This window comes from Elephantulus edwardii, unplaced genomic scaffold (assembly GCF_000299155.1).
Source record: "Elephantulus edwardii isolate Elephantulus edwardi_28Jun2011 unplaced genomic scaffold, EleEdw1.0 scaffold00006, whole genome shotgun sequence".
In the NCBI taxonomy this organism is placed as follows: Eukaryota; Metazoa; Chordata; class Mammalia; order Macroscelidea; family Macroscelididae; genus Elephantulus; species Elephantulus edwardii.
In genome coordinates, this window is record NW_006399756.1 from 27,270,815 (window position 1) to 27,295,612 (window position 24,798).

The 24,798-nt window shown below is 52.8% G+C and overlaps 1 protein-coding gene across 2 annotated transcripts in view; it reads left to right on the top strand.

Moving 5' to 3' along the window:
* The window catches only part of SH3PXD2A (SH3 and PX domains 2A), a 270,833-nt gene extending 246,238 nt beyond the window's left edge, over positions 1–24,595 (top strand). The window contains exons 6-12 of one of the 2 annotated variants that reach the window (XM_006879959.1): positions 3,264–3,377; positions 7,599–7,682; positions 11,735–11,852; positions 15,006–15,340; positions 16,746–16,795; positions 19,669–19,788; positions 22,520–24,555. In XM_006879959.1, the coding sequence (XP_006880021.1) occupies positions 3,264–3,377; positions 7,599–7,682; positions 11,735–11,852; positions 15,006–15,340; positions 16,746–16,795; positions 19,669–19,788; positions 22,520–24,496 (2,798 nt within the window). In that variant the 3' untranslated portion in view covers positions 24,497–24,555. Of the gene's footprint in view, positions 1–3,263; positions 3,378–7,598; positions 7,683–11,734; positions 11,853–15,005; positions 15,341–16,745; positions 16,796–19,668; positions 19,789–22,519 lie in introns of both variants that reach the window. The other variant, XM_006879958.1, reaches the window with a different exon arrangement.
* Positions 24,596–24,798: the final 203 nt, after the last annotated feature.

A 24,798-nucleotide genomic window follows, 5' to 3' on the forward strand; every position in this document is an offset into this window, starting at 1 on the left:
ACCAATAATGGCTCTCAACGCCTTCGTTTTGGGCAATGGGTGTTAGAGGAGAATAAAATCCTAAATTGCTGCAACTGAAGTGAAGGCACACATCCTCATGATGGCCAATAATATGGTCCCAGCCCCCTGAAATTTCTGGTACTATGGGAACTCTGGAGACTAAGGTGCATCTGATCCAGGCCATGGTCTTCGCAATCACTTGTCATGCATCTGAGAGTTGGACGATGAATGATCAGGGAGGATGGAAGGAGAATTGATGCCTTTGAGCTGTGGTGCTGGAGAAGAGTACTGAGAATACCATGGACTGCTAGGAAAACAAACAGATTTGTCCTGGAAAGGATTAAACCAGGTGGCTCCTTGGAGGCAAGGATTCTGAGGCTCTGTCTAACATACTTTGGACATGGTGGGAGGAAAGACAGACCGCTCCTTAGAGAGGGACATCATGCTTGGGAGGGTGGAGGGACAGCGCAGGAGAGGAAGGCCCTCTATGAGGTGGATTGATTCAGTGACTGGGATAATTGGGATGGGAGTGTCAGAGACGGTACGATTGGCACAGGACAGAGCGGAGTTTAGGGCTGTTGTACGTAGGGTCGCTATGAGTCGCAAGCGACTCGACGGCACATAACAACAATGGGAACTCTGAGGTCTGAAGAACTCAGATAGCCCCAAACATGTCTAGAGACATCTAGGTACATCTAGTGTGAGGTACAAAACATCGTGGCTCCCTGCACCCCTCAGCCAGCTTCTACCCAGCCCTCTCCTTTGTGTGCAGCTGGACAGAAGGAAGAGGGAGGAGGACTAGACCTGACGTGCCCTTTGGAGCTTCCCTGCTGAACAAATTGAGATCCATCCTTGTATCTCAGATCCTTCACTCTAGGGACGGGAGGGAGCAGCTTGTTCGTGGAAGGGTTTCTACACCTCTGTGTGTGAAGTAGTGGGGAGAGGAGATGGTGCCAGTGGAGAAGGGACCAAAATCATGGCATCGTACCAAGGCCCCTGGAGAAAGATCCATGCACAGGGCTCGTCTCCTAGATGGCCGAGGGAGTGGGAAGACGAGGGCGGATAGGGGTCAGCAGGCTCGTGAACATGCTTTGTAGCACATGGACTAAGATGAACACGCTTTGTAGCACATGGACTAAGATGAACACGCTTTGTAGCACATGGACTAAGATGGACACGCTTTGTAGCACATGGACTAACGTGATGAGACAGTGCAGAAATTCCCCTGGGACAGTGTCCCCCCGGGGGGAGGTCTCCTGGGCCTCCCACAGCCTCCTGCTGACCCCAGAGGGGGCTTGGTTCCTTCTCAGGGTGACTCTGCAGCTCAAATTCCAGAGGCAGGACATTTCAAAGGCAGTCATCCTAACTATCCAGGAACCATAGGAAGCCACGGGCTTGCATAAGAAAAAAGAGCGAATGTTCTCCTGCTGGGAAAAAATAAGAATAGATTGTTCTAGTGAGTGGGGTTGGCAGTGTCCACACCTTGGTGGAGAAAAAAAGAGATTGGAAGAAATTGGAATTGGCAGGATTTGGGCAAATCCTCAGCAAGACACGTTTCCAAGTGGGCATGTTCCTGGAGGCATGTCCCAGGGACACACCCAATGGTAATAAAATCCCTGGGCCCAGCTCAGCCCCTTCCAGGGGAAAATCTTTTCCCTGGAAAAAGGGTTTCCATCTAAAGCAGGCCTCAACAGCACTTCTTTGGCCTCCTGGGGCTACGGGTAGACCTGGGGTGACCAGACTGGGAAGGGTCTGGATGAGATGTGGGAACCAAAATGGTCTACCTTTTTGGCTTTGGAACTTGGACTTGGGAAGTCATTTGACTTCAAGAGGCTCTTAAAATTGGCTCTAAGTTGGCACTGTGTTCTTTGGGACTTTGTATGTTAAGCCTAGTGAATGGAAAGGTGGGGTGTGGCCACTTACCCAGAACAGCTCAGGGGAGTCTGTCCTCCTCTGTGGAGGTCTGAGGGACCAGTTGCCTAAATTGATCTCCCGACTTGGATCATGTGAAGATCCTTCTTTCATCATCTTTGGCGACTGATTGCCAGTTAACACTTTGCCGCACACTTTTAACTTGACGACCATGCTTAGAAACACATTTTTCTTTTTTGATGTATTACTGTCATTTGCTGCAGTGTGTTAAGGATGGAGGTAGTGAGGTTAATGCCAGCTAAGTTAAACAGAACAGCAAATTCACTGGCTCATGCAATTAGGAAGTCCAAGAGAGTAACCAACTTCAGGTGCCGCTGGAACCAGGAGCTCCAGTAATGCTAACCAGCACTGAGCCTCTTTCTTGCTCCACATCTCCTGGCTTCTCTGCTCTTTCATTGTGCAAGTTCTTTCCAATACTCTGATTTCCCAAAATCCCTGGTTTATATGAGATTTGGGGTTCAGGTGTAGTAAGTTCCATGTCTCTTCCTACAAAGGCCCTCTAAGTAGGTTTGCTTGGGCTACAGACTAGTATTGAGCTGTGACATTGGCCAGGAAGGTGACAGGCACTGACTGGCCAAAAAACCTCTATCAGTGGTCGAGAAAGCAGAGTTATACGGGACCAAAAAGCTATACGGATAGAGCCTCCCTGTTCCGTGTCCTCAGTCAGGATCTGTGGAAGAAGAGGTCGAGTTGTTGCTTGCTGACAAACTGTTGAGGTTTTTGTGAGGACTCCAGGACTAAGAAAGGAGAAAGCCATTAAAGCCATCTCTGCAAAGACTCTGCCCCTTTAGGGAATTCTCATCAGCCACAGCCTCTGAACAACCAGCTCATTGTGGCTTGGTGTGCTCTCTGCCCCCCAGACTTTCTTTGCACCCCACCAGAGCTCCCAGCCATCTCCCTTCCACAGAGCCATTCTCCAAATGCCAAAGTCCACCTCTGCCCCGAAGCCCTCCTGGACTGTACCTGAGCTCCATAGAGTACTCACAGTCCACACAGTGGATGGACCGTGGGTAGATTCCATCTGATGGCACTGTCTAAGGACTATGGATGTAGGCAGAGGGCCCACAGCTTCCTGGAGAGCAGGAGCTCTGACCCCTCCCAATTCTCATTGCAGCAAACATCTGTACCTTGTCATTTTTCAAGCCTTGTTCGCAGGGAGCATGTCTATCTCTTCTTCCTTAGGAAGGTATATACCCCTGGAGCTGAATGTGGGCCAGATGCCCAGGCACCAGGCTTCGTCCTCTGCTCCTCTCTCCCTGCAGGGCCCCAGCCTCACCTCTGCCCCCTGTTCAGGCCCTCATGACCTTGTTCTCTTTTTGTCCTCTCTGCAGGCTGGTGGTTCGTGAGCACCTCTGAGGAGCAGGGCTGGGTCCCTGCCACCTACCTGGAGGCACAGAATGGCACTCGAGATGACTCTGACATCAACACCTCCAAGACTGGGGAAGGTAAGGGCCTACAGGTTCAAGGGGGGGATTGGAGAGGTGGGGTCGAGCTGGGCTGCCGTGAGGATCCCAAGGATTGGTGCCCGTCCCCGGGGTGACTCCGTCCCTCCTGAAGACCACTCTGCCATTCAGAGTCCCCTCAGGTCCCATCTCTGACAAGGCCACCTGTTCCTTTGGCCCTGCTGAAAATTGGGGGTAGGAGGTCGTTTTGTCTGTTCCTCTCAGGACTTTGCAACTTTAAGCAGAGACTGGGGAGAACTCCTGAAGCTCCCTTCTCCCCAAAGTCTTGGATGACCCACAGAGACCACTTTGCCTCCCTGTTCTCCGTGAGGCTGTTTGCTCTCCCATCCGTCCTGAGCTGACCATCACAGCCTGTCCAGGTACAGACCATCAGGCAGGTCTGTGGGTCCTTTCTCATGTCTCAGGAAGTGAAGGGCAGTTCAAGCCCTGGCAGCTTCTGCTTCTGGGTTAGCCCTAGTTCAGGTTGTCTGGGTCTTGTTCCATCTCAGAGGCCTGCCTGACCACCCTGCCCCAGCAGCCCCCTGCAGCCCTCCACACTCAGACTTTCCCCAGAACAAGTTGCCTAAACCTGGACATTTGAGCCACGCCATTTCCCTACTTCCTGACTCTTGTTTCTTTCTGCCTGTCACATATCCTGGCCGCAGGAGCATTTTCCTAACAGTTGACAGGATGGTCCAGATGTGTGTGTCTGAGATGAGAAAATAAGGCCTAGGCCGTCTCCAGACTACTTTCCCTGCCAATGCCCCCAGCCCCAAACCAGGAGCCTTCTGCCATGTGCCAGCTCGATATTCACCTGTCCGTGACTCTGCAGGCACTAGGTTTCTAACTGTCCTCCCACTTCATTTTAACATCTTGTCCAGAACTTTGACCCCTGTAGTGACCTTTCACCTGTAATAGGTTTCCAGGGACTAGGCCCAATATGGACAGGCCAGCATGTGTGGGCTGAGCTGCTCTCTGAGCCAGGGGGCTGGTTTCCACCGAACCCTGTCCTCAGCCTCTGAGAGCCTTTCCCTCTGAGCTGGGTCTAGTCTTGTTTGTCTCCAGTACCCAGGCCTTGCACATTCTAGAAGTTTCCCAGAGCCTCTCAGAAATCACATCAGCCCAATGCTAATGTCTCACGAGGTGCTTGGTGCTTCAGATGCCCTCAGCACCACTCAGGGAGGATGCGGTGACCGTCTTTCCACACGCGGGGACTGAGGCAGAACCTTGGCCTGCCTGTCTTGCTCCTTACCACCATGCCTTATCTCCGTTCCATGTGCTTTGCTTGGAAACAGTGAGGTGTCCCGTGGCCCAGCACTGAGAGATTTTGGGTAAAGAATTGCAGCCCCGAGATGAAAAGACAGTGGAGAAAGAGGACACAGAGTACAAGATCTGGACAGGAAAGTCTGTTGAGACGCTTATGGGCAGAAGCCAGACTGATCGGAGCAGAGAGAGAGGGTGCTTTGCAAAGAGCAAGTGGTGACCAGGCAGGAGGGTAGTTCACAGGGTGTGTGTGCTTCTGTCTGCCTGCCTGTGTACACATCTGTACCCTGAGGGACCCTTCTTGCTTTCTATAGGACCAGTGTGCCAGTACTCCTGACTATACTTGGAGAGCTAGGAATTCCACTATTGCCTCTCCAGTCTCTGTGCTGTTGACCCAGCAGTTTACATGCCCGATAGTCTCTGCCCCGACATCCATGTGCCTGAGGGATCAGCCCAGCCTGGTTCCCTCTCTGCCTATCTCTACCCCAGCCCTGTTGCCAGGTCCCCTGATTTTTGTAGACAGAAACTGGAGGCCTTCATCCTGTCAAGGCCCTCTCCCAACTTGACCTTAATTGAAAAGAGACAGTTGTTCCTTTAGGTTTGTTTCTAGTGTCAGACACAAGTGTGTGTTCATGTTTCTCGTGAAGCCAGGTGTGCTGTGGTGGTGGTGGTGTTATTGTTAGGTGTCGTGGTTTTGACTGGTTGTTATTTTAGGTTTGTTTCTAGTCTCAGACACTAGTGTATGTTCATGTTTCTCATGAAGCCAGGTGTACTATGTTGGTGTTGTTGACGTTAGGTGTCATGGTTTTGACCTAACAGCAAGCCTGTATCCAAAAAAAGAAACCCTGCCCAGTCCTGTACCGTCCTCCAGCGTTGCTGTGTTTGTGCCTGTTTTTGCAGTCACTGCGCTAATCCATGTGTTGGCGGTATTTCTCTTTCTCATTGATCTTCTGCTTTACCGACCCCTCCTGAGAGCAGGTGAGCAGGTGTGAAGTGTGCAGGATGAAGTCTTGTCATCCTCATGCTGTCACTCATGCTTATCTGAGGAACATGCTGGTTGTATTTCTTCCAAGATAGATGTGTTTGTTTTTCTGGCAGCCCACACGCTGTATTCAGTATTCTTCTCCAGCATCATAATCCAAAGGCCTCATTTCTTCCTGAGTCTACCCTAGGCGTTGTCCAGCTTTCCAGTGCATTTGAGGCAATTGAAAATACCCCGGGTTGGAGCCGGGCACTTCAGCCTTCTGAGCAACATCGTGGCCCTTTAACACTTTAAAGAGCTCCTCTCTCACAGAGCTTCCCATTGCAATCCCTTCTTTGATTCCTTGATTGCTGTTTCCATGAATGTATCCTGTGTGCAGTTCAGAAATGGTAGCCATTGGGGCGGGGATCCTTGAGACCTTCTCACCCACTGATGGTGACCGCTTACTCATCAGGCCCTGTAGTGACTGTCCGCGCTGTCATCTCTCAGAGATAAGGAAGTGAAGACCTGCAGAGTCCCCTGTTAGTTTGTGGCAGAGCCAAGGACAGACCCAGTGCTCCTGTGGCCTGCAGTCGTGTGGCCAGCCTTCCTCTCAGAATGACCAGGAGAAAGGGCTGCACTGGGGCCAGCACACCAGGTGGTGGTCATCTGGACTGCTGCACCGAGACACCCCTCCAGCTCCAAACCTGCTCCCCTCTAATTGGGTCTTCTCCATGGTAGCTTTTATATCCTCTTGCTTCTCTTTGCTCATCTATAAAATGGGAACAGTCCCAGCCACTTAGCACTTTTGTAAAGCTTAAGTGAGATGATACTTCTGAATCGCTTAAACTGGTCTGACACATTGGCCCTGTCATGTGCTCCCCTGGGTGTGTTTCTTTCAGCCCCTCGTTTCTCTTGTGCCAAGGTGGACAAGGCGTCCCATGTGACAGGTGAATAAACAGAGGCTCAGAGTGACACCACTGTCCCAGGAGACACCGAGAACTAGTCATGGACTTGGACTAGAACCTATCTCTCCTGGCCTTTTATCCTGGCCTCCTGCTTACAAGAGGCGGGTCACAGAGGCCACACTCCTCTTTCTGGAAAATCAGATATTTGCCATGAGACCTGGCTGTGATGTATGTGGAGGGTTGTACTTTAGCAACCCTCCCCAGGAGCCTTCCTTCCCCAGACCTGCACAGCCTGGCACCCTTGTGGCACCCAGCTGGTCCCTGAAACCCTGGTCTGGTGCCTCTTCCCCTGGGAGTTCTGTGGGAAGGCAAGGCATCTGGACCTGGGAGCCTGAACGGGGTCTACTTAGTCACAGCAGCCTGAGGGCCAGTGCAGGATGCACCCCAGGGAGGGTGTCAGAGGAGACAGAAATGGATGCTTGAGGGGATGGATCAGCCCCAGGGTCCATGTGTCCATTCCATCCTGCAGACTTGTCTTGGGACTCAGGTCCTGTGCTAGGCCCTAGGATGTAGCACTAAAAGGCCAAGTCTTTGCCCTCATCACGTTTATCTGGGGTGTGACCATGAAAGCAAAGACAAACCCAAGACCCAGTGTGGAAAGAGCTAGAAGCACCAAAGGCAGTGACCCCAAATCTCTCTTAGGCTCTTTACCTGGAACCCCACCAGTGCTACACGGTCTCAGTAAATCTTTGGTAAGAGAGGGTGAGTGCTGGGACACCCCAAACCCTTTTGGGAGTCAGCACTGTCCAGCATGGTAGACTGGTGACTGCCCAGGCCTTGGGAACTTTCCTCTCTGAGGACCAGGGATTCTGTGTTCTTTAGCTCCTAGGCTTTGAGCGAAACCCCCAGGGTCTGGGTCTGGCTGAGTTTACCCCACATGCTGACCACCCTCAGGCATGTTCTTGGTCTAGGAGCGTGGACCATCCCTCCCTCCATCCATTCCCCCCAACCCATCCCATCTGCATCTCCATTCTCTCCTCCGGTTCCTGTTGGTCTTTTGGCTGCATGCCCCACCACCATCTTCCACACCAGTGTCCAAGAGACGCAAGGCCTATCTGCGACGCCTGGATCGCCGGTGGACCCTGGGCGGGATGGTCAACAGGCAGCACAGCCGAGGTGACTGCGGGAGTAGCATCTCCTAACCCCACAGCTGGCAGCTCTGTCACTTACACCTCTCTTCCCTCTACGCTTTGCTCTGTGCCTGTGGCCACCTCACTCAGACTCTTTCTCTTCTACTGCATCGGGGTGGGGTGCAGAGGCTGCTTGGGAACTAGGGTGGTACTGGGGGTGCCTCTGGCTTCTGCTAACTTCCTGAGGGTCAGGGGCATGAAGCCATGGGCCTACAAAGTGGTTGTGGGGGCCCCTGAAACCGGGAGCCCAAGGAGGGTGATGAAGAAGAAAGCCAGTTAGGCACTTAGAGAAGTCCCTTATGTCCTGGCAGCTGCACATTTAGGGAGCTGAGCTTGTTTAAAATTGGGTGCTCCACTCATCCAACATACTTCCCTCCTCTGAGAAAGGACTCCCGTAGTCAGAGCATTCTAGGCTGAGAGCAGAATGGGAGTAAGAACCAGCCCTCTGCTGGCCCCAGGGGAACTAAGGAAGGCTGGGAAGCCAGCGCCGCCCTCCACCAGGGTGCAGCCCTGACCGGCTCCGATGGGGCTGGCTGTCCGGCCAGGAGCTGCTGGGTGTCCCAGCACTGGGTACTGCCAAAGGAGGATGTAGCAAGAATTGAAAGCAAAGGTCCACCCCAGCTCAGGACACCATTATAGGACAGGGCTGAGATGTAGCCCTGATCCTTGACAGCAAAGGAGATCAGGGAAAACAGACCCAGAAAACCATGGACAGCAGGACAAAAGCTTTGTCTTCCGCTGCCCTGCCTGGCACCTGCTGCAGGCACCACCACACACTGAGTCCCCAGGCACGACTCTGCTCACCACCTCACATCCGCAGCCTCTGCAGCAGCGTCTACAAGTCTGCAAGACCCTTCCTGCACAGGCTCATGTAAAACCAGGCCTGCTGCTGTGAAGGAGATTCTGATGCGTAGCAACCCTGTGAGCAGAGCAGGACTCCCCGATGGGTTTCCAAAGCTGTAATCTTTATGAGAGCAAACTGCCACATCTTCTCCCACAGAACAAACTGGGAGCTTGAGCTGCCAGCCTTTCTGTTAGCCCCCCAGCATTTCATCACTATGGTGTTAAGGCTTCTGCAGTCTCATATACACCACCTCATCCCCTAACCACTTACACACAGGTAATCACAGGAACAGATGCTTATTTACTTATTGTGTACATACTCAACCAAATGGATCATTCCAGAATCACCCATCCACATGCAGATACAAAAGATCCCATACCAGTCCTTGACTCTGTTCTTGTTCATCCCTCCCTCTCTCCCTAAAATAAGAGACAGAAACTTCATCTCCCAGCCTCAGCCCTATGGGTTAAGTTAAATCAGGCAGCCAAGAAAAACTCGAAGAAAGCTGGCTGGGACAAAGTTCTCCACAAGCAGCCGCAGTGATGGGAGAGGGGGACGGTGGGTCATCCACCCAAGAGAAAGACGGTGCTTCCTGGGGGCCTCCACTCCAGTCCCTCAGCCAGCCAGGCTCAGAGTCAGAGGCCTCTCGCTGTGGGGTTGGGGAAGTTGGCAGGGGCACCAGGAGGGAGTCTGCTGACAGAGGGGAAAGTGTTTGGAAAGAGGAGTCTTCCGCGGTTTGGAAACTGCTGGGCTCTCCAGCCCCTGCCTCCAAAACTAAAACAGGCCTGTCCACCTCCCCCGTGACCCACCCACTCAGCAGCCGACCAGGGGCCTGGCCATCCCCCCTCCACCCCAGTGGGCTGTCGCCATCACTTGATGGCATGTTCGAGCTCGCCTGGGCTCCATGCCTGAGGAATCACACACCCCCCTCCTTTCTCAGCTGTTTCCTTAGGGGCTTCTCTTCCAGAGACCCCGGCCAGCCCAAGTGGCTCATCCAATCACCTAGGCCGTGTCTCTCTGTCTGGACAGCCTCCCTTCTGGCTTCAGGCCCAAGGGAAGACCTGGCTCTACACGTCGTCACTTGGGGAAACCTGGGAGCCCACATGGCCCCTGTTCATGGGGAGACACTGCGTACCCCGACAGAAAGCCGAGTCCCTAGATGGACAGATAGGTGGACAGCCGGGTTGGTCTGCCTCCGAGTAAGCTCACTGGCAGGGCTTCCCAGAACAGGGCTGTTTGCAAGGAGCACCTCTTGTTCACCTGACACCCTTGGTGCAACCTATGCCAGCAGGATAGAGGGGATGGGCAGTGGGTCCTCGCACAGCCCATGGGACCGTCCTAACAGGACGGACCTAATAATACACAGGAACACTGCGCCTGGACCTGGTGGTGCCAGGAGGCTGATTGCTGAGGGCAGGGCAGGGCTCTTCTGATCTCCCCTAGAGAAGGACTGTCAATTTTCTCTGCAACCTTGCCTAGGAAAACTTTAACGATGACTTCCTGCTCGAACCACAGGCTTTTAAAAATAGCCCAGTCTAACAAAGGCAGAATGTGGAGTCCAGGCCTCGCCTCACCCTAACCTCAGAACCCTGGATCCCTGGGGCCTGGCCCTGGCTCTCTGGCCACCACCAGGGCCAGGGTTTACCGTGCCCCACTGGAAAATGGAGTGGGGCCAGGAGCCCGGCAGGAGAGTGGAGGGTTGGCCTGCACAGCCCTGCCCTTCTTTAAGGCCCGAGTCAGAATCTGGCTGCCTGAGGTTCTCAGGCATCCTTGGCAGCAACCCACAGCATGGCTGGAGTGGAACCCGGACACTTCCAGGACAGTCAGTGCTGAGAAGGGCCCGCGGCCAAGCCTTTTGGAGAGAGACTCCAGTGGATATCACCTACCTTTTGCATTCTGGCAGCTTTTCAGACCCAGCCATTAACTTCTCTTCTTGTGGCCTGGGGAACAACCCAAAGGAAGTGATTATCTGCCCATCAGGGGCTGCAGACTGGGTCCTGATAACCCAGAAGGGATGAGCAGATGGCCCTTCCACAGTGGGCTGCCTGTCATGGACCAGCACAGAGTCCAGGGGGAGGCAGCTGGAGCCGGGTGGGCCAGGCATCTGTGCCAGCATCCTGCTATTTTGAGCTCAGAGAAAGCCTTCCACCGCTGTATGGCGTCTTCTCAGCCCTGCCTTTCTCTACCCTGACATAGTTGATAGCCCCATCAGAGCACCTACTATGTGCCAGCCCTTGTCTCAGCCCCAGACCACCTCAGCTCAGAGCAGCCCTTCCAAAGGCCAGGAGTTAAGTCCATGCTGGTCTGACTGTTCTTCCAGATGGTAAGGGTGGGCAGGAAAGTTCGTCCCTGAGCCCTTCTCCAGAGAGAGGCCCCACCAGGAGAGAGACAGAGCCAGGGAGCCCCAGCTCCAGGTCTTCCTGTGGGACTTGTTGAGGACAGATAGCTGCACCCCAACAACACAGCAACAAAAGGGAGGAGCATGATACCCAGACCCCTAAGAGGAGAGGTATCGAAGGACGCCACCAGGCTGCCCCAGCCTCTCCACCCCCAGCACACACAGACACGCGACTCTCCTCTCTCATTATAGTCTTCACAGTCCCTAGACACAGGCACATGTGAGATGAGAGCAAGTCTTGAGGTCCAGCCAGAGCATCTACCCCCAGAAGACACGGTGCCCGTCAGCCCAGGCTGACACTAGAGGGGCTTGGTTTTGTTGATACTTGATGCTGTTTGACCACAGAGCCTTTTCATAATAAAACGCATGGAACCATTCTAGAACTCATGTTCCCTGGAATCCTCAGGTGTTAGTGTGTGGGTACAAAAGCCTCCACCAGGGAGGGGTCCTCAGAGCCATCTGCAGGTCACACGGAGATGACCTTTGAGAGATGGAAGCGAGGGAAGGGTAGGAGAACAAGTCTGGAGGCCAGAACTGTGTGGGGAAGGAGAGGGGTCCCATCGGTCCCAGGCGTTCCGGGGAGGCAAGGGCTGGCCTCAGAAGTTAAGATGACTCAGCATCCATGAGGCGCATTCTCCTCCTGCCCGCAGCCCAGCAAGTTTCTGGGGTTCCGGTAAAGCCAGGGGCCAACCTATTGCAGCCCAACAAGCAGCTGAGCCGGGGTGGGAAGATGGGGACAGGAAGGTGTACCCCAACCTCAAATAATGAGACTTTCTTGCATCCCGACCACCTGCAGAGGAGAAGTACGTCACCGTGCACTCTTACACCAGCCAGAGCAAGGACGAGATTGGCTTTGAGAAGGGCGTCATCGTGGAGGTGATCCAGAAGAATTTGGAGGGCTGGTGGTATATCAGGTAGGAGCCGTGGAGAGGAGTGAGGTGCTCCTTTCACCTCCCATCCTCTGGGTCCCAGGATCCTGAGCGGAACTGATTACAAAGTCCTTGACCAATATATATAGCAGTTAGGTGCTGGCATCAGCTTTGCAGTCACCCCAGGGACCTGGCTGCTGCAACTCCACCCAGCCGAAAAGCATGATATGACATTGCACCACTTGCAGACTTATCACCTGGGACACAGGACACGTAGAGCAGAGGCAGAGCTGGAGCCAGCAGGACACGGGAACCCCGGCTCGCTCGGCACATCCGTTCCTGCACAGCTGCCAGCAAGGGCTCAGCGCATCTGAGGCTGCTTTGTCTGCATCCGGTGTCCAAGGACCTCTTCGCTGAGGTCCCAGTAGGCAGCCTCTGCTGCCCACAGCCCAGCACTCGGCCAGATGTGGGCTTCTAGCCTCAAGTTCCCTGCAGCTGTGGGCTGGTCTTGGTCTGCTCTGCTTTGCCCCAGCAGTGTTCGCTTACTTGGTGGCGAGTGCTGGGGCAGCATGAGGCCCGAAACTAGGTCAGGTTCAAGTCCTCAGAGGCCCTCTTCCTCTCCCAGGACCTGCTCATGCTTCCCAGGGGAGTAGAGAACTTTCCCATCCCTCATGGAAGCGAACAAAATTCCATGGTCTTCACCTACCCTTGCCCATCCAGGTCATGCCTCTTTCTTGTCTCTCCTCTCTGGTTCCCCTGGGATACTTGCTTTCAAAAAAAGCCTTTTGGTTCCTATGGAACTGGCTTTGCTGTGATAGCTTTGCCCAGCTTCTCTCTCCTGTGCCTGAAAGGTGGTTCATACCTGAGCTAGGGGGCCAGCCTTTGCGAAGAGAATTGCATGTTCTGAGGGGCGGTCTCCTGTCCCCTGCACTGAGGTGACCCAAGCACTCATGAGTTGGTTTCTCAGATCACAGGAGACCCTGATGGTACTAAAAACTGGTCTCTGCCAACAGACTAGCTGTGTAGAGGTTGAGCCTCAGCCTTTATCTCTCTGTCCTTTCTGTCCTGGCAGGGAGTTTAGAGGGGGTTGTGTCCCCAGACATGTGCTACCCATAGTCACAAGACTGCTTTGTTTCTTGAATGTTCTAAGGTGATCAACAAAGTCACCCTGAGCTGCTGCTTCTAGTCAGTTCTTGTCTCTTGACCTCGTCCTTTGGCCAGCAGGAGCAGGAACTGAGAAAGTCCTGCTGCAAAGGTTCCACCTTAAGAAAGCTGCTAGACACCCCCTTAAATATGCCATTTCCCAACATTCCAAGCTCTGTGTTGATCCTCATTTCCTGTCTTTCTCCCCTCCTCCCCACTACTCACACACACACACACACACACACAAACACACACACTCTCTCTCTCTCTCTCTCTCTCTCTCTCTCTCTCCCCCTCCCTCCCTCCCTCCCTCTTTCCCTCCCTCCTTTCCCATTTGCTTCCCTCTGGAGTCATTCCATGTTCCAGAGCTGGAAAGCAGATGTGAGTAGAGTTTGGCCCCAGACACACACTTCTGATTCCCTGCATTTCTCGGCCTGGAATCTAATTTTATCCATGTGACGCTGAAGGAGCGCAAAAGCGTTTGAGGTGGAGGTGCTCAGGGCAGTGAAGCAGGCCTGGCCATCAATTCCACGAGAACTCTGTTGTCCCATCACCGTGACGTTCACGTATAAAAACATGTGTAAGGACTGGTCTGTCTATCTTTTCAAAGATGTGAAAGCACTGGACTTATCCAGATGCTGCCAGAGGCCAGAAAGTGACCCCTTACTTTTCTGAGTCTTGGTCGGCTCTTGTATAAAGTTCTGGATTTTTGCCTGTCGCTTCCACCCGCCCCTGGAATCATGTGCTCTGTCTACATCCACTACCTGAGGAAGCTGGACTAGTGCCCACTTGCATCCATTCATCCTGAATTGCCCACTTTGCAATCTTCAGACACAAGGATCCACAGAGCTTGCAACTCTCTTCATGGGGTGTGCACGTTAAGAAGCCATCTCCTGCCCGGATTTATAACCAAAGTTTAGGTATATTAGTAGGAACTCCAGCGTCTGTGTCCCTTGTCTCCTACTTCAAGGACAAGGTCTGACAGGGAAGGGGATGTCCTACATCTGGCATAGAGGAACCATGAGCCATTCTAAGAACCAGATGTGTGTCGGGGTGCAGACAGGGACACTGCAACCTGGCTTTGGGGTCACCCGTCAGCAATTACAGAGTCAGGAAGTAAGTTCCCAGTAGGTTTGGGTAAGACATGAAGATAAAAGGGAAAAGCTTGTTTTCAGAAGTCGTTGACTTGTCTACAATTAACTCAGCCCTGTTATTTGCTTCTCGCTTTTGTTTATGGACTTCTGGTCTGGTTTGGTTTTGCTGTACCAAAGTTTTCATCTTCCCTAGTCATGTGCATTCGTCTTTTCATTTCTACTTTCTACTTTTGGCTCCTCATTTCAAAAGCCTTTCCCAATCCCCAAGGTTATATAAATATTCACTATTTACATGTTTTGTTTTGCTGTAGAGTGCAAGACAAAGACCTTACTGATTTCTTCTTCTGAATTGGATGATAGGCTGTCCACAAATCACTTCTTGAATAATCTAACCTCCACCAGCTTGAAATGCTAGACTTGGAGTTCTGCTCTGGGGTTAACCTATGGACTTAACTATCAATCTGTCTGTTCTTGTAATCGTATCATTACCCACCCGCCTCAGTCACTCTCGTAATAGCCATCATCTTAGTTGGCTCAGTACAGTTAACAACTAACAGGTCCTTACATTTTTCAGAAGAGAACAAACTGAGCTCAGCTGTATACACTGCCTTCACTCCTCATTTCTTAGCTCTAGAATTACCCTTAACAGATTGTGAGGGAGGCAAACTCCTGTGAATTTCCATGTGGCCAACCCAGATTTCAAGCATCATCTAATCTCACATCTGCCAGAATTTGCAGAGAACAAGAACCCACCTCAAAAGGAAGTAGACAAAAAAAGAAAGGAACTAGAAAGGACAAAGCAGTGTCCAGGGTCTACTTCTCACCCACTCACTGGTCCAGTAGTGGGACTGCCAATTCTCATACACAAACTAGTAGAAAAGGCCGGAGGATGGAACCTGGTAGTTGGCATGAGGCCAGTCATCAGTGCTCTAATGACCGCATGTCCCACTCCTCCCCACAGATACCTGGGCAAAGAGGGCTGGGCACCAGCATCCTACCTGAAGAAAGCCAAGGATGACCTCCCGGCCCGGAAGAACCTGGCAGGCCCAGTGGAGATTATCGGGAACATCATGGAAATCAGCAACCTGCTGAACAAGAAGGCGTCAGGGGACAAGGATGGACTGGCGCCCGAGGGCGAGGGCTCTGAGGCCCCCATCACCAAGAAGGAGATCAGCTTGCCTATCCTCTGCAACGCCTCCAATGGCAGCACGCTGGGCATCCCCGAGAGGACTGTCTCCAGGTTGGAGCAGGGCTCTCCAGCTGTGGCCAGGATTGCCCCTCAGAGGACCCAGATCAGTAAGAGCTTCACTGACCCCCTAGTCCTGGTTATAGAATGGACAGAGCATGTGCAGGACCCTCCAGGGGCTCCACGTTGTACCATCAAGTTGGAACTGACCCTCCAGCAGATTTTCAGAGACAGTAAACCACATGGGAGTTGATGACCTGTCTTTCTCCCATGGATCAGCTAGTGGATTTGAACCATGTAACTTTAAGTGGACAGTGCAGCTCCTTACCATTAGGCCACTAGAGTTCCTTAGGGGCTCCATAGTGCCCTGCTTTTCTTGAGATAGACTGATCCCTAATCCGTGTGTCACCCTATATCAGCTGACCCTCACTCCATCAAATTGTATGGCACTGATCACCAGAGAGTGGTCAAGCCAAGGGAAAGTGGCTGGCTCGGGTTCTCCCAGCCCCTCCACTGAAGATGATAATCATGTGATTATCATTATATGATTATATGATCCGCTAATACCCCTCCTCTAGTGGATAGCCACTCTGGAGGAGCACATGGCCTAAGGCAACAAGCGTTGCTATAATGATTTTTCTCCCCCCTGTAAGTAAGGACTTATAAATCAAGATGGATGATTCTGTAGTTAATTTTTTCCAATTTCACTGGGCAGTTTAATGTAGGCCCTGTACCCGAGGCTGCTTGATGAATGACAGCCTATAGAAGAACATCTTTCTGGGCCTTTCTGTGGCCTTCCACCAGTTACTGGAAACCTATAGGACTTGAAGGCGGGACTTTTTACTGCTCCCTGCAAGCAGATTCCAGTGTCTTTAACTCATGAGACTCCTAGGCATCTGGTGCTGTCGAAATGTCCATCGCTAGCCCAGCAATAGCCTTGGTTGAAGGTCAAACTGTTCTAAATTATAGGGGTTACGGAGATTAGCTTTTTTCATGCCTTTAGTGGGGAAAAAAGAAGTTTAGCCATTCTTAAACTCTGGAGGAAAGCTGTTTTTGTTTAGCTCTGGACTCCTGCCTGGGACCTTTTGGTCAATCACATGGCAGATATTTTATTAGACACCTACTCGGACTTGACACAGTGCTAACTTTGAAGGATGTTGTCATGAACAAAAGGTAGACATGGTCTGTTCCCAACTGAAGATCTGATATGTACTCTTCCCCCTGGGGGGGAGGGAATGCCTGTCTACCCACACATATTTTTGTATGTTCATATAATTTTATACATTTCATAGATTCCCCCAGAGCACACCCAGGGAACATAAAAGTTCTGTGCTTGCTGATCAGAGAAGCCCAAGTATGGTTCCTGTAGTGATCTAGCAAGATGGGGTCCTTCCTAATCCAACTACAAAAGCATGAACTTCCAAGGACCAGGGTTGTTCTCACTTAGGGAAGGAGAGCTCAGCACTGTTACCTGTTTTCAGGCTGGGATTTCTGAAACCATGCTTCTTCTTCCAGGCTCCCCAAACCTAAGGACACGGCCCCCTCCCCGCAGAGAATCCAGCCTGGTATGTATGCTATTCTCCTTCTTCTCTTCTTCTCTTGAGAGTGGACTCTAGCGGCTCCACATTTAAGCAGCTCTCTTACTGCCGTAGCTGTTGGTCCAAAGGTCGCCAGGCCACTGCTGGGGCTTCCAGTTTTGGGAGCATGAAGCGGAGAGGGACGCCTGCAGACGCCAGCCTTTGTAGGGCCTGGATGGACAGTTTATAATTTGGAAACCCACTGCGTTGCAAAGCTAAATAAACCCGTCCTCAGCCACTGCACTGGCAGACATAAACATTTAGACTGGCCCAAGAGAGTGTCCAGGCGGGATTTTGCCAAGGGCTGGAAACAAGACCTCTGTCCACGCCAGCCTAGAGGCATTGCATCTCTCTGCTTTGCTGTCAGCTGCCCTGTAGCTAGAGTGGGCTGCTGCCCCTGGACACGCAGAGGTCTGACCAGCCTTCAAGGAGGGCTCCTGTGAGTGGAGTTTCTGGTGCTCAGGCCTGCAGGCAGGCAGACATGCACTCAAGAGTTAGGAATCAGGGTATCAGTCAAGTCATGCTAGTGGCCAGCCCCTTGTTGGGCCAGTTGACTCTGTTGGGAAGAAAGGAGCATTAAGCCTACCTGGCATGGACAATTCCTATTCCACTTCTGACATAAGACGCTGGGCAAGCCACTTATTCTTCAGAAGCCTCCGTTTGTTCATCTGTAAAATGGGTGAGCTGTGTTGTTCGTAGGGTCCCTATATATCCTAGTCAACTTGATGGCACCTGACAACCAACCAAATGGGAAGAGCACCAGCCATCTCCTGGGGCTGGTGTGAGGCTTATATGAGATAATGGGTGGAGAAGACCAGCACAGAGGCTTCCCTTTCCTGTAGCAACTGATTGGCCGCACTGATCAGGCACTGTGTCGAAAAGATTCTAAAGTCACTCTGGGCTCAGCAGCAAAACTGCCTAGTCACTGAATGGCTCCTGCTCTGGTGCAGGAGAGGGGAGAGCAGTGCCTGCTGGGTAGGCGCTGGGGGATCATGGGATGTTGGAAGACCCGGCCCCTGGAGATGAGCCCAGCTTGTCCCTGTCCCCAGATCCAGTGGTGTTTCTTTTCCCCCCTTGACTTGTACGTGGCTGAACAATGAGCCCTCTTTCTCTCCATCTCGTTTAGCCCTAGCTAATGATCTTCAGGCAGACTTGATTTTTGGCAGGAATGGGGTAATTCCTTCCACACTCCCCAAATGCAGGGATTGCTGGAGCTGGGCTGCTGTTTCCAGTTAGGCCTGGCTGAATCCTGCCAGGCTAGGGTTAGTAATCCCACCTGTCTGGGCCAGGCTGGCTGACATCTTCTCACAGGAATAACTGCAGGCTAGGCACCCAGGGGCATGGAAAGTTGGCTGATTCACATCCCATCCCTCAAAACCAGCCATGTTCTACCACTCACTCACACACTCGGACCCCAAGCAGCTGCCCAAGCAGCTCAGCTCCGTGAGACCAGCAGGGTTAAGACATGCTGCCCCTTGAAGATGGAGGACTTCTGCAGTGTTGGGAGGAGAGTGCAGTGTTCATCGTATTCCCTGAGCACTCCTGGGCCCTGCAGCCAGCCAGAAGGCATGCCCACAATCTCTCCTAATCCCCTTACTAACCCGCTTGTTGTTGAGTCAGAACCCAGTTACTAGTACCATTTTATAGATGTGGAAACTGAGGTTTAGAGTGGCCAAGGGGCTTGGCCAGGGCTGCACAGCAGAGCTGGGAGATTTCGGAGCCTGAGATTAGAGGTCACATCTGCCTAGCTCCAAAGTAGAGGTCTTCTGAGGTCTTCCTCCTACATCACAGCTGCTTCCCCTTCTCGCCCACTCTTTTAAAAATTGTTTTCTTTTAACCCATTTGTAAAAGAGAACAGTACAGGGAGTAATGGGGAAGTGTGAAGTCCACTCTGGTCAAAGTCAAGGTTGTGAGCGAAGCTAGACTGTGCAGTCCATGAGTGCAGGGTGTGTCCACTTGGCTGGCTGCTGGATGACTGGAACAGTGTCTAGCCCCCAGGAGGCCCGTAGTGGACGTTTGTGAAACAAAAGACGTTGGCGACTCCTAGGCTGAGGCCAAGTCGTAAATGTCTTTGAATGTCATATTAAGAAATCAGTGCACCAACATCGACTTCTAAACAAAACATTTGGGATTTTCTGTGATCCTCCCCTTCCTGCATACAGTAAAGGGTGCGTTATGCTCAACATTTGCTTGATTTGGGGCATCACCGAGTTAACTGAACCAGGACTCTTCTCATCCAGCCCCAGTGCCCCCTCCACTTCCACTCCCACCCCTCTAGAGCTGGGTGCTGCCTTGCCCTGCCTCTGATACCAGATGTCACCCTCGTAGCCCCTCACACTCCGCCCCAGGGCAGTGGACCAGACTTGGTTACAGCTGTTCCTTTCTTTACAGTTTGCATTTTGGGGATCCAGCTATTGAGGCATCTGGAAACGAGATTTCCAGAGATTTAACAAAAACCAGTTGCCGAGAAGTCAGCTCTATTCATGACAGCCACGTGGCTCTGAGAGTAGAGCTGTATTCCATCGTGTTTCCTGTGACTGATTCCATCTCCCAGCCCCCAGGATAGACTGACAGCTCTTTATTCCAAAGCACTTCTGGGTGCACTCAAACCTCCTGCCATTCCTTTGACAACCAAGATCAATAACTTTGCAGCACCTAAGAGCCCTTCCTTCAGAGATGGAGGGGTAGGAATTACGGGGTTAGTGATGATTCTTTTGATAGTACGGATTATTAGAATGCCTGATCAGGGTATAATGTCTTGGACACACAGCTGCATATCCAGGTGAGGGATACATGCTCAGCCCAGCTGTTATTTCCTGATTCACTCATTTTTTTTTGTTCCTTGGGTCCTTCTCTGTCAGGGGTTCCAGTTGCCGAAGCCACCAGAGCCCCCTTCTGTTGAAGTGGAGTACTACACCATTGCGGAATTCCAGTCTTGCATTTCTGACGGCATCAGCTTTCGAGGTGGACAGAAAGCAGAGGTAAGCTCTGAGCCGTGAGACCAAGTGTTTTAGTTCTTACTGGTTAAAAGCTTACCACATTTCTAATTTTACATCGTGCTGGCAACATCCCTGAGGGGTACACAAGGAAGTTGAGGAAACAGTACTCACGGGTGGGAATTGCCTACAGCTAGTAAGTGTCACTGTTGGGGCTGTTGTTATTGTTGTTGTTGTTATTTGCTGTTGAGTCAGAACCAACATCTAGCTGACCCTGCAGTGAGTCTCTGAGGTTGTGAATCGCATGGGAGGAGAATGCCCATCATCTTCGCTCGGAACAGGTGATGGGTTTGAACTGCCTACCTTTGCATTATCAGCACAACTCCCTATAGCCAGGACCAGTCCCCAGGATTTGTATTTCCCTCCCATGCTCCCTGTATTTCCTTATCGTTCCCCTCTCACTATTGCTCCTAGGATATTACAGGAGCTCACAGGATGGGAAACCTTGAAATAAAGGGATTCTATGGGCATTCTAGTGGCCCAGTAGACAAGGAATTATGCTGCCAATCCAAAGGCAGGCAGTTGGAATCCGTCAGCTGTTCCGTGAGAGAAAGATGGATAATCTTCCATTCAATTGACAGCCTCTGAAAACATGTTGGAGGGTCAGCTGTGAGTCCACTCCAACTTGACGGCAATGAGATTGGGATTGAGATTGTGGTCACATGAGTTTGAAGGACAGTAGATTAAACAAAATCCAGTCAATTTTCTTTCTTTAGCCACAGGACTTCTCAGAGCCTGTGGGGTGGTGGCATGCACTGCGAATCTCTAAGAAGGAGGCAGAATAGGCAGTACTCCCCACACCCGTTTTGCCTGGAGCAGCCCAAGTGCTAAGATAATAGGGTCCAGGCAAGTGGAGTAAGGTACTCTGGTCCCACTCACACCACACAGGGCCCTTCTCCCCTAGACTTTGATTGCTTCTCTTTGCAAAATGTGGTAACAGACCCCTGAACCTTCCCCGTCTCCATCTCGTATCCTTGAAGCTCTGCTTTGTGGTTGGTCCTGACTATGATATGCCAAGCGACAGAGAAGATCTGTGACTGGGACATTCGCCTTGCGTGGCTTTGGGTAGCGATGGATTGAATTAGAGTACGTGAGACTGACATGAAATAAGAGGGTCTCTTCCTGTTGAAGGGGTGCTCTCTCCAGCATGAGCATTTTAAACCACACGTCTACAACTTGAAAGTCAATATCCAAGAGAAAAACAGTCCTCAGTCATTTCCAAAAGAGCCTTCCAAAGGCTCATTGTGTAGCAAGACTGTCCTGCTTAGGATCCAGCCAAGCTCGAGACTAGTTACAGGAGGTGGACACAGTGAAGTGTGGGATGCAGAACCACAGGGCAGGAGCAATGCCATCTCTGTGTTCTCGTGGGGCTGCACAGTGCTGGGCTCCAACAGAGTTGACTTTGACCTTTCTCTCTTCCCTTTATTCCTTGTCCCTCCCCCTGTTGCCCCCAAGTTTTTCATGCCATCCTTCCCCTTCTGTGGAACCTCTTCCTCTTTGTCACACAATCCAGAATTATCTTTCCTTTCTCTTTTGCCCTCCACACTACAGTCCAACCAGCAAGCAAATGCATAAGAGTTTTCCTGGTCTAGTTTATACTGATGTAGAATTGACTGATAGCACTTCATCCTTCATGGCAAAGGACACAATTCAGTGCCAAGAGAGCCCTTCTGCTGGTGGGATCAGGCGCGAAGGGAAATGACCGCACATTCTGTAGGGAGCTCTTGGCTCGAGTCTCTACCTCCTCCTAGTTCAGCTCTTGCACCTTCCCATCCTCTTTGCTCTAAGGAGGCCTTGGCAGTATTGGAGGTTGTTGTTAGGTGCCATTGAGTTGAATACGATGCATCACAATCCTGTGAACAACAGATCTGAACCCTTTCCTATCCTGTACCCACCTCAGAATCTCTGACACACTTGAGCCCACTGTGAGCTGACACTGTGTCAGTCCCTCTCTTTCACCAACCCTCCACCTTTCCAAGCATGATGTCCCTCTCCAGACAATAACGTCTCCTAGCAACATGTCCAAAGTGTATGAAAACTTCATCGTCTTTGCCTCCAGAGAGCACTCTGGCTGCACCTTGTCTGTCTGTTTTTTTGTCAATCCTTGAGCTCTTCAGCATTCTTCTCCAATACCACCATTCAAAGGCATCAGTTCTTCTTCTGTCATGACTATTCATTGTGTTGTTGTTAGGAGTCATCAAGACAGTGACTCTTAGTGCCCTGTCCTGTGTCATCCCCATGGTCATGCTGTGCTCCGACCCACAGCCGCAGTCACTGCCTCAGTCCGTCTCACGGAGGATCTCCCTCTCTTCTCCTGACCGTCCACTTCTTCTGCTGTGATCTGCTTTCCCATGGCCTGATGCCTCCTAACAACATGCTCAGAGTGAGAAGGAGTAGAATGGCCTCTCTTTGTGCGTGTAGGTCCTTGGCGAATTAGCTTCTACAGAGTTAGGCTTCTAAAGTGTAGCTTAAGGGGAGTTGAGGCTGCCGGAGGAAGCTGGCTAGACCAGCATGTCAACAGAGACTTAGAGGAGCTGGAGAAAGAGACTTGGAGAGAGGGAACCCCCTTACAGCCACGAGATGATGACCTTGAATTCAGGCCTCATGCCATCATGCACTGTAAAGTTGAGATAATGGCTCCTAAAGCCATTATAAAGGACATCGCAGGGACCCACATTCCTCCCAGGTCACTGAGCTGTCCCCTCTTTTCTCCCAGGTCATTGAAAAGAACTCAGGCGGCTGGTGGTACGTGCAGATCGGGGAGAAGGAGGGCTGGGCCCCCGCATCCTACATTGATAAGCGCAAGAAGCCCAACCTGAACCGCCGTACGAACATCCTGACCCGGCCCAAGGTGCCCCCGCCAGCTCCCCCCAGCAAGCCCAAGGAGGTGGACGAGGGCCCGGCAGCCCCCAGCGAAAGCCAGGACTCCCCGCTGAAGCTCAAGTACGAAGAGCCTGAGTATGACATCCCTGCCTTTGACTTCGACTCTGAGCCAGAGCTGAGCGAGGAGCCCACCGAGGACAGCGGCCCCGGGGATAGGCGGCCCACCCAGCCCCACAAGCCCTCGCCTGCCTCTTCTCTGCAGCGGTCTCGCTTCAAGGTGGGCGAGTCTTTGGAGGACATGGCCCTGGAAGAGGAGACCATCTATGAGAACGAGGGCTTCCGGCCTTTCACGGAGGATGCACTGTCCACCAGAGGCTCCTCTGGGGACAGTGACTCTCCAGGCGGCTCCTCGCTGTCCCTCGCCAGGAAGAACTCCCCCAAGTCAGGCTCCCCCAAGTCTTCGTCCCTCCTAAAGCTCAAAGCCGAGAAGAACGCCCAGGCCGAGCTGGGAAAGAACCATTCCGCTGCCTCCTCCTCTTCCTCCATCACCATCAACACCACCTGCTCCTCCTCTTCCTCATCCTCCTCATCCTCCTTGTCCAAGAACACTGGTGACCTGAAGCCCCGCTCCGCCTCCGATGCAGGCATCCGCAGCACCCCCAAAGTCGGGGCACGCAGGGACGCTGACCTGAAGGCTGGCCTGTCCTCCTGTGCCCGGGCCAAGCCGTCTGTCCGGCCCAAACCCTTCCTGAACCGAGCAGAGTCCCAGAGCCAGGAGAAGATGGACATCAGCACTTTACGGCGTCAGCTGAGGCCCACAGGCCAGCTCCGGGCCGGCCTCAAGGGCTCCAAGAGTGAAGATTCCGAGATGCCCCCCTCTTCAGCCTTGGAGAGTCCCAGTGAGGGGGCGAGGAGGGGCTCCGCCGACCTCATCACCCTCCCTGTCACCACAGCGGCGCCGTGTCCCCCCAAGAAGGAGCGGGAGGGGCCGGCCACCTCCTACATGACCTGCAGCGCCTACCAGAAGGTGCAGGACTCCGAGATCAGCTTCCCCGCAGGCGTGGAGGTACAGGTGCTGGAGAAGCTGGAGAGCGGGTGGTGGTACATGAAGTTTGGGGAGCTGGAGGGCTGGGCCCCTTCCCACTACCTGGTGCTAGGAGAGAACGAGCAGTCCGAGCCCCCTGGCAATGAGGCGGACACGGTCACGGCCAAGGGCAAGCAGAATGAGGGCAAATCAGACAGCCTGGAAAAGATCGAGAAGCGGGTCCAGGCCCTGAACACCGTCAACCAGAGCAAGAGGGCCACGCCGCCCATCCCTTCCAAGCCGCCCGGGAGCTTCAGCAAGACTTCGGGGCCCGGGGTGGTGAAGATGCGGAACGGCGTGCGGCAAATGGCAGTCAGGCCCCAGTCGGTGTTCGTGTCCCCACCACCCAAGGACAACAACCTGTCCTGTGCCCTGCGGAGGAACGAGTCCCTCACGGCCACTGACGGCCTCCGGGGTGTCCGCCGGAACTCCTCCTTCAGCACCGCCAGCTCTTCCGCCGCAGAGGCCAAGGGCCGCCTTGCCGAGCGCTCTGCCAGCCAGGGCTCAGAGGCACCACTGGTGCCCACCCAGCGCAACGGCATCCCCGTGTCCCCCGTGCGCCCCAAACCCATCGAGAAGTCCCAGTTTATTCATAACAACCTCAAAGACATGTACATCTCTATCGCAGACTATGAGGGAGATGAGGAGACAGTGGGCTTTCAGGAGGGGGTGTCCATGGAGGTTCTGGAGAGGAACCCCAACGGCTGGTGGTACTGCCAGATCCTGGATGGGGTCAAGCCCTTCAAAGGCTGGGTGCCCTCCAACTACCTTGAGAAGAAGAACTAAGCGTGGGTCGGGGGGCTCCCAGCCTCAGTGCACTGCCAGAGCCGCCCCAGTGGACGAGCAGCAGGACAGAGGGACGGGGAAGTGGGAGGGGGTGGGGGGCTACATTAAACCCTGCAGGGGTGCGACCTCAGAGATGCCACATGTGGGCAGGAGGTGGTGTGAGGCAGAGGAGTGACCGCCGAGATCCACGTGCACTTTGGTGGTGGTGTTGAGGAGTTGTTCATCATTTGGGACCTGCTGTGTGGAAAACCCCAACTGTGCCTTGGCTTGGATCTGAAACCCAAGATGAACCCGGCACCACC